The sequence below is a fragment of the Pelmatolapia mariae genome, linkage group LG8 (genome assembly GCF_036321145.2).
Source record: "Pelmatolapia mariae isolate MD_Pm_ZW linkage group LG8, Pm_UMD_F_2, whole genome shotgun sequence".
Lineage (NCBI taxonomy): Eukaryota > Metazoa > Chordata > Actinopteri > Cichliformes > Cichlidae > Pelmatolapia > Pelmatolapia mariae.
This window is the reverse complement of record NC_086234.1, coordinates 28,433,842-28,450,000: the sequence shown is the minus strand read 5'-3', so window position 1 is coordinate 28,450,000 and position 16,159 is coordinate 28,433,842. Positions and strand designations below refer to the sequence as shown.

Here is a 16,159-nt window from a genome sequence, read left to right as displayed (position 1 = left end):
ATGCGCCTCTCTTTTCAGTTCCAGTTCATTAGTTTTTTTTTAATAATAAGTGAACATCTGTTGTAGTAACATGTTTTCATACCATATTTAACACCAGTTTATTTCAAGTCGTTGTCTGTTTGACGTATAGCGTGTAGGGGAAAGTAGGGTGATTTGTGCCAGAGGGGAAGTTGTGCCACCCTTTGTTTCTAAGGAACCATAAGAAGAAATTGGTCATGTCACCACACAATTTTGAAGATTCATAGATTTTACTCTTCCTACAAAGAAGAGAGTCTAAAACATACACAAAGGAATAGAAGTTGTCTCACCTCTGAGAGGTGCTATGGGAGAAGTTATGGGATAAGGATTTTTGCTTAGGCTCAGTCTAAGCAAAAAAAAAATATGTTTATGGCATTTTATAAATCTACATGCAAGTAATTTAAATGTCTTATTATGTGTCGCATAGTGAGATAAGCTGGTCGATACAATAATACCATAGTTTTCAGGTGATGTCAAAACTACTTTCAATACTTCTTTGCCCTCCAGCCATCCTTTATGTGTTTTCGATTCTAACGTCACACTTCATGCCAGAAACTTGCTGTGCTATCGAATGCACTTATCAGTGTTTATTTACACTTGCCAGAAGGCTGTAGAGCATGGCGCCAATATGTGAGCACACCTCTCCTAACCCTGCCTTACAGGCAAATTGCACCAATCCCTGCTTTTCTAGGGCACCGAGGCTGTCAGTTGTGGCTCTTTTAAACTGTAGAAAATGACATTGGCACAATGACCTGACATTAGAAAAGTACTTTGTTAGCTTTACTGTTATGACCTGACATTAATGTGACAAATTAATACTACCAGAACTTTTGTTCTGTGTGGTAATTTCTTATTCTTCACCTCCACACAGTGGTATTACTTACCCATCCAGATGGAAAGTCCACATAGCTGTCAGTGCTTTGAGAGCTTTCTTCTTGGCAGCAGTGTAACATGAGGGATTCTCTACAAGATAGCATCCTTTCCAAAAAAAAAGCACTGGTTGAAATTCTAGTTAGTTTGCATTAAAAATGTTTAGCACAGCCAGGTAATTGAGAAATGTATCTCCCTCGTCCACCGTGATGAGAGATATTTCATCACTGTATTCTTTGATCTTTCATTCATAGCTGTGGTCTTCTGTCTTCACCTCCACAGTTCTGGTATAGAGCTCCTGAATGCCGCTGCTCTCCTTCTCCTCTTGGTGCTGAACCTGTGTCTGGGTGGACGCCAGGAGAGACTGAAGCAAAATGAGATGATATGGCGCCTAAAGGCCATCATCACACAGCTCAGTGGTGAGTAAGGGTCATCATGACTGCATTACTGCAAACACAGAAGAATTGAGGAACTTGTATTCTCTATAAAAGTCACATTTGTTTGTTTAGTTGTGTTTGTTGTTGTTGTAATTGTTTTTTGTTTTACCTTCTTCAAATCCTATTTCTTTAACAAGAGTTAGTCTGTCATGTTAGTTCTTCTCACCCTATTTTGTTCTCTAAATGAATCCTCACTTTTGTAATTCATTATCCTAGATTACTTGTCAGCCTGTGTTGGTGAAGTGAAATGGCCTTCATCGCTCTACCCTGACCTTTACACACCCTCATCCCCATCGTGGTCCCTTCACTGGACCTATCGTGACTCTCAGCTGGTTAACCTGCCTGTCAGTCTACTGGTGGAAGGAGATATCATTGCTTTGAGACCTGGTCAAGAGGCCTTTGCATCACTTAGAGGCATTAAGGTTAGTCTGTATTTAGCTGCATTATCGTAAACTGTAGTATACTTTTGTAAGATAGTATCTATTATTTTTGAGTAAATAACAATTTTCAAAAGCTTTAAAAGGCAACACGTATCAGAATTTGTATCGGCAGCTTAAGCCTGTATTTAGGTATTAGACACAATCTCACCCGGTATTTCCTCTGCTGGTAGGAATAACAAGTACATCAACTGGAAGTTTATCAGCCACATTTAGACAAAACTAATGCATTGTTGTATGATATGTGGTAAAAAGGATGGACAGGATATTTTTGTTATTAGTTTGTGTAAAAAATTCTATTTAATACATTGTTTTTCACACTGTTTATGAAAATGGAGGCAAAAAAATAAATGGCTTTACAGGTGGAGACCTCTGACCTTTTTTCCCCTCATCATCATTTTCTGACTGGGTGCTCTGCTGAGTTTTCATCTTTTCTACTGGAAGCACGGTACGATACCTGTACCATACACATGTTTCACAGGAGGTCCAACTCCTCTAAGATGGCACATCAGTACTTGCTTTTGCTAAAAGGTTTGCTGTGTCTCGCAGCATAGTCTTGAGACTATGGTTGACAGTGCAGCAGACAGGCAGTTAAATCTAGGAAAGCTGACAGGGCCATAGAAGGTCCTTAACCTGTCAGTAAGACCGGTATCTGGTATCTCAGAAATTATAATTGTTCTTTTTTTTTTTCTTTTCATTTTTCCTCCTCAGGATGATGAGCACATTGTGCTTGAACCAGGAGATTTATTCCCACCATTCTCCCCTCCTCCTTCACCACGGGCCAATGAGAAAAGAGGACCCCAGAGCCCCCAGCAACACCGCCTCTTCAGAGTGGTCCGTACTCCAGTCCTGGACACGATAAGGTAGGGAACATAGCCATGTTTTTTTTGTTTTTTGTTTTGTTGGTTTTTAAACCAAATATTGGAATTACTTCTAATATCCTCAAATATTAAAAATGAATGTTAAAAGTATTATACAGTCTTTCATGTACATATGCATTTTTTTTGGTGGGATGGAAGCGAAACATACATACATGACATTCACATTAGGTTAACATTAGGTTATGCACATTAATGCACCAGTGTGCTGTTTAAAAGGGTCAAAGTGCAAATCTTCATCTGCCCACCATGACGGAAAAATAAACAGCAAAGTTACTGTTCTCCTAAAGGAGCACTGCTTCCCATTTGCAGTTTGCTAGATAACCCAGAAGACTGATGATAAATTTGTTTGTGCCCGAATGAGACCACAATACAGCTGTTTAGTATAAATGAACATTATTTAATCTGTGAAATTATAGTGGAGGTAAGTATAACTTTGATCCTGTTATCCTGGATCTGCATCAAACTTGAGTTAATTTTCTTCTGACCTTTTTATTATCAAAAACTGCAACTCAGTCTGTGGCTTTTGGAAAGTAAATATTAAGAAATCACACTTTTTCTCAATTGTGACATTTTATTTGAACATTAGCTTGCGCTCGTACCCATATTGACAAAAGTTAATTGGCTATACTGCTGTCATGTGACTATGATGTAATGAAAAGAAACCATAACATCTCACAGATGAAGAATGATGATGAACATAAGAAGATATAGCAGAGTATCAATGGGAATGAATGGTAATGGAAAAAAGTTGTTAAACTTTGGCAAAATCATTTGTATTTCTGTCTGTCTTTTATCCAACAGGAACAATTTGGAGTTGGCCCTGTCTCGCCCAGTCACTGTGCTCGATAATGAGAGATTTACAGTACAGTCGGTCATCACCAAGCTAGTCTGTCCTGTTGTACTGGTGAGTAGTTAGTGTGTTCTTCCTAATGTATGATGTATTTGAACATGAACATGTAAATATGTGCAGTCTTATGTGTGTTTTGCTCCCCTCTTCTAGGTGGCATTCCTGCTTGTTAACACTATTCGCTTTGCCCTTCATGCCCCCAGCCTCACTCCTAGGTGCTACAATTTTGTTCAGCTTCAGGTAAAATAATTCAAAGCAGTAAATGTGCAGACAGCAAAGACTGTAATGTATTAGTGATGTAGGGACACAGCCAACCAGTGTGTATGTAAAGGTGTTTTTTGTGATTACTATTGATAATAAACTTTCAGAACAGTTTGTTCTGTGTTGGCACCAAACATAATGATTGTACTAAGAAGATACTTGAAAACAAAAAAGACTGGACAAAAATGTGTGTATGACTTGTTTTTTCAGCTAATGGGTGTTCTGCCCATTTTGCCCCTGCTCTTTCCTATTATGTGGGTGCTGGTGAATGCTTACGGAGAGGCCAGGGTCCTCGCTGAGTTCAGCCGTGTGTCACCAGCTGGCCTGGTAAGAGACATGCACACAGGGACACGGTCAAACACACACATAAATGTAACATGCAATGACAGGAGAAAAGGCTTCAGTTATTATCAGTGATTTTTTTATTTTTTTTTATTTTTAAGAGAACAAATCAAATCAAAATGTATTTATATAGCACATATTAAAAACAACAAAGCTGCCATAGTGCTTCACAGTCAGTAAAAGCATGAGACAATTAAAACAAAAACAATAAGAAAACAGGGCAGGAAACAATAGGTGACAACACAACAAGCCAGATAACAGCCAACTAGTTAGAATCAAAAGCCAAAGTAAAAAGATGGTACGAATATGAACGGGGAGGTTATTCCAGAGTCTAGGTGCTACGGTTGCAAAGGCCCCGTCACCTCTCAACTTCAGTCGAGACCTAGGTTGTGTTAAGAGCATCTGATTGGACGATCTTAGTGCTCTATTGTGATTGTACAAGTGGAGGAGTTCGAAAAGATAGCTGGGCGCTAAATTATTTAGAATTTTAAAAGTGAACAAAAGAATTTTAAAATCTGTACGATATTTAACAGGGAGCCAATGTAAGTTGGCTAAAATTGGAGTGATGTGTTCATAGATTCTAGTACCTGTTAAGGGACGTGCAGCTGCATTCTGAACTAACAACTGAAGCCGGTAAAGAGAAGAATGTTGGAGGCCCAATTAGTTACAGCAGTCCAGTCTGGATGTGATAAATGTGTGGATAAGCTTTTGAAGGTCCTTTAGAGGTAGGAACGGCTTTGCTTTGGATATCTGACGCAACTGGTAAAAGCTGTTTTTCACCACAGTGGAGACGTGTTTCTCAAGTTTAAAAGAGCCATCCAGGAATACTCCGAGGTTTCTTACAGTGAGCGAGAGATGGTTAGCAAGAGGACCTAGGGCATCAGCTAACTGGTCTGGCGGAGTGTGACTATCAAAAACTATGATTTCGGTCTTATTCTCATTCAGTGTAAGAAAATTATGTGATAACCAAATTTTAACTTCATGCAGACAGTTGAACAGAGATTGCAAAGAAGCAGACACATCGGATTTCAAAGGTGAATAAATCTATAACTATTATTTATAGAACTCTTCAAACCCCGATAATAACACCAATGCTTTTTTTCTCAACAAGTCCTTCAGGGACACAGACACATTTAGTTGTACACACTGAGTAGAACTACAGTGTAAAACTGTTGGAGTAATACTTTTAGATAGCGATAAATGACTAAATGAAATTCAGTCATGTGTATCAAGAATAACTTTAGTGCACCTTCGGATTCCTTCTCCAAATTCTACTGAAGGAATGGACTTCATTCTTCCAAAATCAATTTCATCAATAGCTTTTGTGATGGAGAACGCTGTCTTTAGCAATTTCAGTAATGGCTGACAACAGTAGTTTGCTCGATAACCCCACTGTTGATACATGTGTTTGTGCACGGATGAGACCCCAATACAGCTGTTTAGTATAAATGAACATTATTTCATCTGTGAAGTTATAGTGGAGGTAGTATAACTTTGATCCTGTTGTTTTGCATCTGCATTAAACTTGAGCATGAGTTAATTTTCTATTAATGGATGATTTTCTCACCTTTTTATTGTCAAAATGTTGCTTCTACTAGCAGCACTGCAACTCAGTCGGTGGTTTTGAGGGTAAATACTAAGAAATAGGAAAATATAAACAGTCTTGTGGTGACATAATGGCTGACAAATTCTATCACAGTAAATAGTCAGTGAGATCACACTTTTTCTTACACTCTTACCTGTATTGACAAAAGTTTATCTGTCACAGTAAGGGGTAATATCTAATGGCTGACAACAACTCTGGGTGGCCAGTCATAGCCTTTAAAAAACATACCCTTTAAGTGTAAATTTGTTTGAAAAGGTGAAAAATCATCTTTTGAGGCTTTGAAGCTAATTTCAACCATTCACCAAATTTTCTTCTGACAAAGGTTCTAAAATAGATCTAAATGTTACACAGATTAAATCTTTCTAAAGTCAATATTTGGTAGATGTCTAGGTCATATATAGTTTTTTTTTTCCAAAATGTGATATCAGGCTTTTTTGTGGTGAAATGTTTGTGATTAAACAGCAATAACAATACCAGGCTTTGGTCATAAAGATGGAAGTAATGTGCCTTTGAAGGTTTCAGTAGTTGAACCTGTTAAATGTTGGCTGAGTGTTGGTGCATTCCATTTGTAATCAGATGTCAGAATTAGGACTTCAAGTTGGACTTCTAACTCACAATGTCAGAGCAACCCCACCAACCCCATATTCTGAATCTAATTAGGAGCAATGCATGTAAGTGTTGCTAAAAATGTAAAAATTCGAATTTGGTCTGCTGCAAATTGCAGCATAAAGGTGAAAGCATCACTTTAGGGCCCAGACCGGTGTTCATGGCGTCTCATCAAATATAGGTTGTCCAGTGTTTTTGTGTCTGCTGTTTGCTAAATTCTGATCGTCTGCACTGCACACTGTTTCAGATGTTTTTTTTTCTTGAGTTCAGTAATAACAGTGCACATCCACACACAGACATGCATATGCACACACAAACACACACACCATATCCCACACAGAGGAGGCACAGTGAGAGCCTCCTTCTGTGTTTTAACTAGACTCTGCTCTTGCCCTAGCTTGCTAAGTTCTCTGAGGACACTCTAAGCAGCTACACCGAGATGGTTTCCTCCCAGGTATAACCTCATGCTGTTTGACACCCCATTCTCTCCCCCCGCCTAAACTTGCTTGGCTCCTAAATCCACCTGAACGAACCCACTCACTGTCTTTACCCGTTTGTTTGCAACCCTTCCGTGGAACCATTGTACATAGCTCTTGCTACTTTTCCACCTTCCCCTCTCACCCTCAGTCCCACTTACATCTGAATGTCTTACATAGACATTAGATTCGGTGTCCTTTTTGTTTGCTTTTTGCTTTCATCCAAATACTTGGCTTTGCTTTCTGTTTGTAAATGCTGTACATGTGATTTCCCTCTCTTTGAATGGTTTTGTTTGGACATTATTAGTCAACACAATTTGACCAAGCAACTCTTCATGTAGTTTTACACTCAGATGCCTCCCGTTATAAGATAAGATAAGATAACCTTTATTAGTCCCACACGTGGGAAATTTGTTTTGTCATCGAATAGTTACCTTCAATAATCTATCCTGTGTGTTTAAGATTATGCGTTCATGTCCATGGCTACTACTTCTGTTCCCACCACCTTACACAGCTTCTAACCAAACTCAGTCATTGTCTTCTGTTATAACTGGACAGTAACAGCTGCCACCAGTCTGTCTTTTTCCAAACATTTAGTATTTGGCGTTTGAATCAGAAAAAATGATAGAAAGTGTTGAGGATAAGAGACAGATGATCCTGAGAGGCACTGACTCTTTGTTGGACCTTTCACCTCTGCTTTTTTGCTTATACTGCATGACTGGAAATTAGGTTTCCTCTCCTTGTGTCCTCTCCTTATCAACAGTGAACCATGAAAATATTTTCCGCTTAATTTCATGAAATAAAGTTTGACTTTGTGTTTGGAAGACATGCTGGCCAGTGAGCTGCAGGGGAGTTCAATGAAAGACTTTGAACTCCTCTATGGCTGTCAATCCTGCACATTGGCAGCTCAATCTGTTATTTAAACTTGTAGGGAACATGTCTATAGAAAAGTGAAGTGTAGTGGACAAATTTGCATTCACAAAAGAGAACTGAGGTGGCTACTTCTGCTGACAATCTAATTAATTACGGTATCTGACAGCTTAGTGGGAGTGGAGGATTCATCAAGAGAAAGGTTTCTCTGTTAAACACGCTCCTGATCTGAACCTAATGACACTTCAGATCTCAGCAATACACTTCAGTTCTCTGACATGCAGTGATCAGGCATAACGTTTATGACCACTGACAAGGAAAGTGAATAATGATGATGATGATGATGATAATAATAACAATAATAATAATAATAATAATAATAATAAAGTGATTATCTCTTCATATTGGCATCTGGGTTAGTGGGTGGGATACGGGGGGGAGAGAGAGAGAATGTATTTATGCATAGAGAAAAGGCAGGTCTGTTACGTATTTTTTACTGGATACAGGCACCCTAGTCAGGAGTCGAACACCCGACCTGAGGTCCAAAGGCAATTGGTGTTCCTACATGTATATTGCCCCTCCTCATAAGACTCATACATTTTAGTCATGTATTTAAGCATTTAGGTTTTTGATATCTAGTTGTAAGTAGTTCTCTTGATAACTGTGTGTCTGTGTGTGTGTTTTCACTTAAGCAGGAGATGCTCCGATGTGTATGGAGACACCTGGTTGCTGTCCTGAAGGGAAAATCTCAGACACTCTGCTGTACTTCCAGCCTTTTACATACACTGGGATCTGTCACAGTGAGTATTGTGGGCCATTAGACAAATACATCTAGGTAAAAAAATGCTACCCAAAATGCATTTCATGTTGCGTCTAGATTACATTAAAAATAGAATAAAATTATATGCAGCTCTGTTCTGTAAGCTTTTGATATATGATCATAGAACAGGACACCTAATCTGTGCTGGCTAACCTCATATCAAATTTCTATGTAAACTTAGGGTATTTTCGTACCTGCAGTATTAAGTCCGTTTAAATCAAACTCGAGTTAGTTTTCCTGCTTGATGCAGTTTGTTTGTGCGGATCTGAACATAATAACTGCTCTCGGGTGTGGACAAAAACAACCGCACAGAGGCCACCTCTTCCAAAGGCTTCCAAATGAACCCCAAAGCGGTTCCTTTATGGTGTGAACGTGATATGACCTCGATCCAAACCAACTGCCACATGAAGTTTGAGCTAAAAAACTTCCCATACGCACGTATGTTTTGTATTCTGGGATACGGCAATGTACTAGAGATGTGCAAGGGTCTGGTCAAATGAGACCAAAATTAAACTCTTTGATAATGTGCACCATGTTTGGAGGTCAAAAGTCGCTGCATATCACCCCAAAAACCCCATACCAGCAGAGAAGTTTACAGATGGGAAAAGACTCAGTTGGTTTCAGAGAAACAAAATAAACTGCTAGAATTGCCCATCAGTTACCTGACCCGAATCCAAGTGAACATGTATGAAGTAAAGCTCAGAGTTGATAGAAGAGAGCCTTCAGGATTTGAAGAACGTTTGTATGGAAGAATGGGTCAAAAACCAGCCGAGCAACCTTTATCCATACAGGCGGTGTCATCACCAACAAAGGCTTTTGTATGAAGTGTTAAATGCATTTCAGTAAGTCTGTTCAATACTTTTCCCTATGTCATTTCTCATTCTTACACATAATTTAAGGAAACCTATGTTTTGATTTCTGTCCATGTTTGGATTGGATGGGTTGTTACTGACATCTGGTGAGAATTTCATGTCAATAGCACCTTTAGAAATATATTAGAACATATACTTTGCAAATTGGTGAGGGTATCAGATTGATACCAAAATTTGAAGCACCACTCCGAGCTACCATAAAGGTAAAAATAGAGTACATTGACATAATAGACATGCACCATAATTATAGATTCACCCTGAACACCCTGAAATTCTGATGGAGCAAGATCAGAATCTATCAATTGGTGTGTTTTTGGTGTTGGTGTTTTTTATCCATGTCACACTTTTTACCTGGTTATTTCTGTCCATGTAAGCGTGGCTACGGATCAGCTACAGGTGCCTTTATCGGCAAACGTGTCAGTGCAAGCTGCCGTGTCTCTAACTTTAAGCCTTACTGTTCACCAGATACAGGATTGTGCAGAAGTCTTGAGCTACCCCTAATTTCTTGATATTTTGTTTCCAATTTTCGTGTAATTTTCAAAAGTAGTCTGAGTAATATTTCTACAGGCTTACTGATTGTCTTTCAAACTTTTTCTTCTTTTTCAATCCTTGTACCTGACCATTTTTAGAGGAATATTTTTGTTTGTTTGTTTTTTGCCAATTAACACTGACCTATGAATCATTCAAGCATAAAAAACCACCTAATGCAAGGGATGAACCAGTGTTGTCTCTCTACATAATGGACAGTGCAGCAAAGATCAGATTCTAAATTATATCTTTTGGATACAATAATTACAGTTATTGCTTCCAAGGATGGCACAACCAGTTATTATTAAGTTAAGGCCAATTACTAGGTAGGTTTGGATAGCTTTTTTCCCTTAATAACTTAGGTTATCTTTGCCGAATACATTTAAACTTGGTTGATGATCTGAAACATGTAAGGCATGAATGGGCAAAATACTTTCTCACAGCACTGTTAAAATATTTTTGAGGAGGTCACTGATAGCTATTTTCTCAGGAAGCTTTTTGTTCTGTAAGTGTGTGTTTATATAACCTGTACTTTTGTTTTGTGTGTAGGTTCTATGTTGTGTGGACAAGCAGGGTATTCTTTCGTGGCCAAATCCCAGTCCGGAGACTGTGCTGTTCTTTAGTGGACGAGTGGAACCATCACACAACAGTCAAGATGACCTCAGAGACAACATGTCTGTTAACTCATACTGCCAAATGGAGATGGATGATGACAGGGAAGAGGTTTGTTTGTTCTCTTAGGCAAAGCTTTTAGCCCCCCAAAATTAATTTTAGAGTTTCAAAAAAGAAACAACAACAACAAAAAACAAGAAAACTTTTTATTGTCTGGTAGGGCCAGGAGGCAGAGGCTCTGCTTTGTCTGCAGAAAGAGCCCCCCCCTCAGCCGGGAGTGGGGCCAGATCCCAGCGAGATGTCGCACGAAACAGCACTCTCATCTGACACTCTCCAGATTCAGCAGCACTGCCAGCCTGTACCCACTTGCACTAAACACCACTCTGGATCGAATGTGAGCTTCAGCCATGACACTGAGGGAGGCGAGGATGCCCAGGCACCGGTACAAACTGCAACTGAAATTTCTAATATAGAGCTGTTTTAAAAAAAAAAAAAAATTAATACATAAAATTTTAAAAACAGATGGTGAAAACGTTAGAGTTAGTCCCATTAATACTGAAATTTTGGGTTATCTGAGATGTAAATGTTGTATTAAAATTTGTTTTTGTCAGTTTGAATTTTCACTGCTGCTGCTATGGCCTACATATTTAAGCTAACCAATAAGAAATAACTTAAAATGACAGGGAACTAACCAGCACAGTACAAATAAAGTGTAGGAACTCAGGAAGTTGGTATGTGGCTTCAGGTTTTTTCTCTTATCTCAAGGATTTTTCACTGGGCTGTCCTGAAGTGGAGGCTGATGACTTTGTGTGTGACTACCACCTGGAGATGCTGAGCCTGTCACAAGACCAGCAGAACCCTGCCAGCATCCAGTTTGATGACCAATCCTGGCAGTGCCACCTGCCCTCCCTAAAGCCACTGGGCCTGAACATCATGCTAAACCTCTGCAACGCCAGTGTCACCAAGCAGCTCTGTCGCTTCTCTGACCATCTATCAAACCTGGCTCTGCAGGAGAGCCACGGCACGGTGCTGCCAGTATATGTTCCATGGGGGCTCTGTGAGCTTTCCAGACTTATAGGTGAGCATGTCAGAACTAATTCTTATATAAACTAAACAAGTAATGACTTCCCTGAATCTTTTGGTTATATCCAACAGCCTGTGGGTCACTATTTATCACAATGTATAAGTTACAGGATACATGCTGATATTAACCTGTTTAACAATGGTTATCCTGTGGCACAGAGGATTTTACAGATCCTCTACGCCCAGCTTATTCAAGCAATGGCCTGCGGGCCACATGTGGCCCAGAAGCAACCTCTGAGTGGCCCTGTCAATGATCCTGCCAGAAATGCAGAGTAAGACGGGGGGGGAAAAAAAATTTCAAACAGAAATTTCTACAGCATAATGTAGATGGTTAAACGCAACACTCCTAGTAGCCTTGTAATATTCAGACCACAATGCAATGTATTTTTGTAAACATATTTCTACAAATGAAACAAGTAGTCTATGATGCGACAGCAATATGCCTTTATCAACCCAACAGGAAAAATGAAAACCACTGATTTAACTCTGCTGTGTCTGACAAGTACAGCCAGGGTTTATTTTTTATTTTACCGCTAAATCTAAATGTTGAATCTGTGTGTTTAATTTGTGATGAGTGTGTGGTATGATTATGTAGGCTAAATTATTATGTAGGTAAAGTGCAAAGTGGTCCCAGCAGTAATAGAAGCATTAAGAGCTGTAATGCTGAAACCAGATGAGTGACTTAGGCAGATTCAAGGCACAACATCAGAGCTGAAATCGTGTGCAGAACCCTCAAACTCCCCCACCTCTGGTAGAGGACCCAAGCTTGAGGAACACACATATTCACGGCAGGGGTTAAAAGAGAGATTTTATACAAATAATATATTCTATTATTATATATTCTATGTTCATTACTCGTAATGAACATAGAATATATGTTTTACTTTACTTTACCAAATTAAATTACAAAAAATGAGCTTTCTCAAGACGTTATGTTCTCATACACTGGTATATAATTTTAAATAAATCACTGCATCAGAATCGATTGAGTGCGATATTAAAATCTGTCAGAGAACAATTCAGAACCATTGTTTTCTTCTTTTTGTCTGTGTTTGTTAGGGTTCACCCCTGGTGCGAGAGAGTTGTTTAAACAGGAGAACCACTTGGCCCTCTACCAGCTGCCATCTGGAGAGAAGACCAAGGAGTTCACATCCCACCGCCTTCATTACTTCACCAAACGCCAGCCTCCCATCTCCCATCTCATCTCTCTGTTCGTACGAGACTCTTCATCCAGTGAGTCAGCACACTATTATTGTTTTTGGTTTTATGATGCAGTTTTGATAAAATGTTCAGCACCATCTCTTTATTACCTGCACATCATCCATTTTCCTGTATATGTTTCTGTCCAATCCTCCCTTTGGCCAAACAGTACCATAAAGAAAGTGTGTTTTGTTGTTTTCTTTCTTGATAATGCTTTTTTGCACTGTTAGATAATGTCCAGATGCTGTCACATGGTTCAGCTGACCTTATCCTGGAGGCCTGCACTGACTTCTGGGATGGAACTGATATCTACCCCCTCTCAGGCTCAGACAGGTCTGTCTTTGGCTTTCTGTTTGTGCTTGAAGTTAACATAGTTACACTTTCCAAATGCACACAGTGAATTTGTAAAGTTTTCATTTCATCCTTTGGTTCCTGTGTCACAGAAAGAAGGTCCTGGACTTCTACCAACGTGCCTGTCTATCAGGTTACTGCTCAGCTTTTGCGTATAAACCCATGCAAGTATCTCTGTCTAGCCAGCTGAATGGGAAATGTATGGAACTGGCTCCTGGTCCCTGTCTGTTTTCTGGACTAGAGTTGCCCTCCACGACTCCCATCAAACACAACTCCTGCAGGAACAGCTGGAGCTCAGATGGTATGGACTGTGACACTGATGAAATGGGTGGTTTTGCATTTGAACAAGACAAAACTGTACAAGAATTAAAGGAAATATGTTGTCACTGCAAAGCTCAATTGCTGTTATCCAAGGTTCAGTAGTTTGACTTGTTTATCAAAGACCATGACTTGTACAGATGCATTTTACTTCCTTGGCAATCACTGCATACAAGTGAGTTAGTAAGTTTTGATTCTACATGTCTTGGAAGTGACTGTAAATTGCAAAATTGTATGGATAAAGAGATTTCTCTGACTTTAGACAGATGTTGCATTGTTTAGTTACCCTCTCTTTCTTCTTTCCCGTCATGCTCACAGAAGGTATAGGTGAGGGTGTGGAGCGTGACGACTGTGTTCAGGCCCTAAGCGGGCAGATCTTTATGGGAATGGTGTCATCCCAGTTCCAGGCAAGGCTAGACACGGTCCGTCTCATTGATGCCCTCGTCACTGCTTGCATCCGCTTTGTTTACTTTTCCATGGAGGATGAGCTCCGTAGCAAGGTGAGTACAGTCAAGCTTTTAATCATTACAAGTCTTGCTTACCTTATTACAAATTCAGTTGTGTATATAATATCACTTCACCATTGCAAACTTGTAAATAGGTTTGTAGAAGTATTTCTACAAACTTATTTACTTATTTAGTTTTAACTTATTTATTTAGTATTTCTATTATCTATAAGTATCTATAAGTTTTTGCTCATTTACATACATACACACAAATAGGACAAAGGTGCTAACTTATTTAATTACTGCTAATTACTATTCTCCGTCATCTAAAAAGATTTGATGAGGGTCTAACAGCAAATGACATTGCGTGTTTCACTTTAGACAGGTGTGCTCTCACACAAGGTCACAGTTTATGACCTAAAGAAAATTGTCGGATTTGTTTGGAAAAACCTACTAAAATACTGGATACTACTATATAGTAGTGTATATATAGTCTAGTATACTGCTATAATCTACTATAAATTTGAGACGGCACCTTTGGATTTGTGCAGGTGTTTGCAGAGAAGATGGGTTTAGAGACAGGCTGGAACTGTCATATCTCTCTGACACCAAACGGAGACGGTCCCTGTGATGGAGCTCCATCAAGCCCCAGTCATGGCTCCCTGCATGAGGATTTGAACCAAGGTACCTGTGTTTCTGACAAGTTTAGTTAACATTCGTGTTATTAGTAATGGGAACAATTTTATAGGCTGATTATATATTTAGTCATTAATAGTGTAGCAGCTATCAATTATTTTAGTAATCAAGTAAACTGTTGATTATTCCAACAAGTAATCGAATAGGAAGTACTTCTGTCTTATTTACAATAAATATTCAAAAGGGAAAAAAACATGGCTCTTTCAAAAGTTGGAATAATTGGAAATCTCCAAATATCCACCAAATATTTTGATTTAATTAACTCATTTAAAATCTGTACTGGAAAATGATTGGGAGTGGGTTGGCTGTCAAGAATGGGCTCAAGATAACAGTTGACGCTACCTCCAATTGCAATGTTGGAATTAGATATCAAAACTCAAAAAAAAGAGTATCAACATTAGGAGCATAAATAATTAGAAAAGCAATTGGTAGAGTAACCAAAAGTATCTATGATATGGATGAGCCTTTGTGGCCTCCACTCTAAAGAGAATATTTGTACAAATGAGGATTGTCACACCTCTAGATTTATAAGTAAATGGAGCCTGAAAAACCTGAGAAACCTAATTTGCTCTCAACCTGTGCTACTCAGCTGCACTAACATGCGTTTCTTTGAGGAAGATAATTTCTTCTTCCAAAAATTTAAGGTGTGAAAGGACATGACCCCTCTTCTCTCTCATGTCGCTAGAAACAGAATTATTAGGTACTGACGTAACAGGATACAACAACATAATATCCACCCAGAACGAGGTAATGCAAAAAAGCAACTAATATCTAAATGTACAACCACATCTGAAAGAACACAATTACCCAAACTGTCAAACATTTCATGAAGGTAGATCAAGAGCTGTGCACCTACGCTCTGCTCTCTCTTCACCGTGATGCACCAGTACAGTGTCTGCATCACTGCAGCTAAAGCACTAGTCTGTCTGTTAATCTCCTGCTCCCCTCTTTCCTCACTCGTGAACAAGACCCTGAGATAATTAAACTTCTCTACCTAGGGCAGCAACTCGTCCCTGACCCAGAGTGGGTCCTCCACCCTTTTCTGGCTGAGAACCATGAGGTGCTACTTTTAATTCTCAGTGCTTCACACTCTGCCGCATACACACTAAATGTCCCCTCCCTAACTCAGTGGGAGGAAAAACAGCTGGCAATGCGTGTTTTCCTATGATGTAAAGCAATTTATGGCAGCCCAGCCGTATCTCTGTTATATCTATAAAACCACTTACAGTTGCAGTCTCCTCTCTCGAAGTATTGGGTTCCTTCTGAGCAAAAAATCAGTTTAGTACTGTATACAACATACTGTATGCAATATACTGTGTATCTTAAGAGTGTATGAGTAAATGTACAAATCTGGTACTTTTGGTGTTTTTTGTTGTTTTTTTTGTTTTGTTTTTTCAGTAATGCTTCTTAATAAGTGTAGAGCAAGCCATACTATATTTTTTCTGTAACACAGATTCTCGGGATGAAGCAGAAGGTCCCCTGCTACCAGAAGAGGAAGCCCACTCTGACCTGGCCAGTTTCCAGCCCACAGATAGCGATGTCCCCAGCTTCCTGGAGGACTGTAACAGGGTAATTGGCTCTT

General features: G+C 39.3%; 1 protein-coding gene across 4 annotated transcripts in view; it reads left to right on the top strand.

Annotated features, from left to right (window-relative positions):
- The window catches only part of tmem94 (transmembrane protein 94), a 48,840-nt gene that overhangs the window by 16,850 nt on the left and 15,831 nt on the right, over nt 1–16,159 (top strand). For 2 of the 4 annotated variants that reach the window (XM_063481738.1, XM_063481736.1), the window contains exons 5-21: nt 1,171–1,307; nt 1,542–1,747; nt 2,474–2,625; nt 3,445–3,547; nt 3,644–3,730; nt 3,962–4,078; nt 6,703–6,759; nt 8,344–8,451; nt 10,421–10,594; nt 10,704–10,925; nt 11,249–11,561; nt 12,626–12,799; nt 12,997–13,099; nt 13,210–13,418; nt 13,754–13,935; nt 14,433–14,565; nt 16,031–16,146. In XM_063481738.1, coding sequence (XP_063337808.1) covers nt 1,171–1,307; nt 1,542–1,747; nt 2,474–2,625; nt 3,445–3,547; nt 3,644–3,730; nt 3,962–4,078; nt 6,703–6,759; nt 8,344–8,451; nt 10,421–10,594; nt 10,704–10,925; nt 11,249–11,561; nt 12,626–12,799; nt 12,997–13,099; nt 13,210–13,418; nt 13,754–13,935; nt 14,433–14,565; nt 16,031–16,146 — 2,593 coding nt within the window. The remainder of the gene's footprint in view (nt 1–1,170; nt 1,308–1,541; nt 1,748–2,473; nt 2,626–3,444; nt 3,548–3,643; nt 3,731–3,961; nt 4,079–6,702; nt 6,760–8,343; nt 8,452–10,420; nt 10,595–10,703; nt 10,926–11,248; nt 11,562–12,625; nt 12,800–12,996; nt 13,100–13,209; nt 13,419–13,753; nt 13,936–14,432; nt 14,566–16,030; nt 16,147–16,159) is intronic. The other 2 variants (XM_063481737.1, XM_063481739.1) reach the window with 2 other exon arrangements.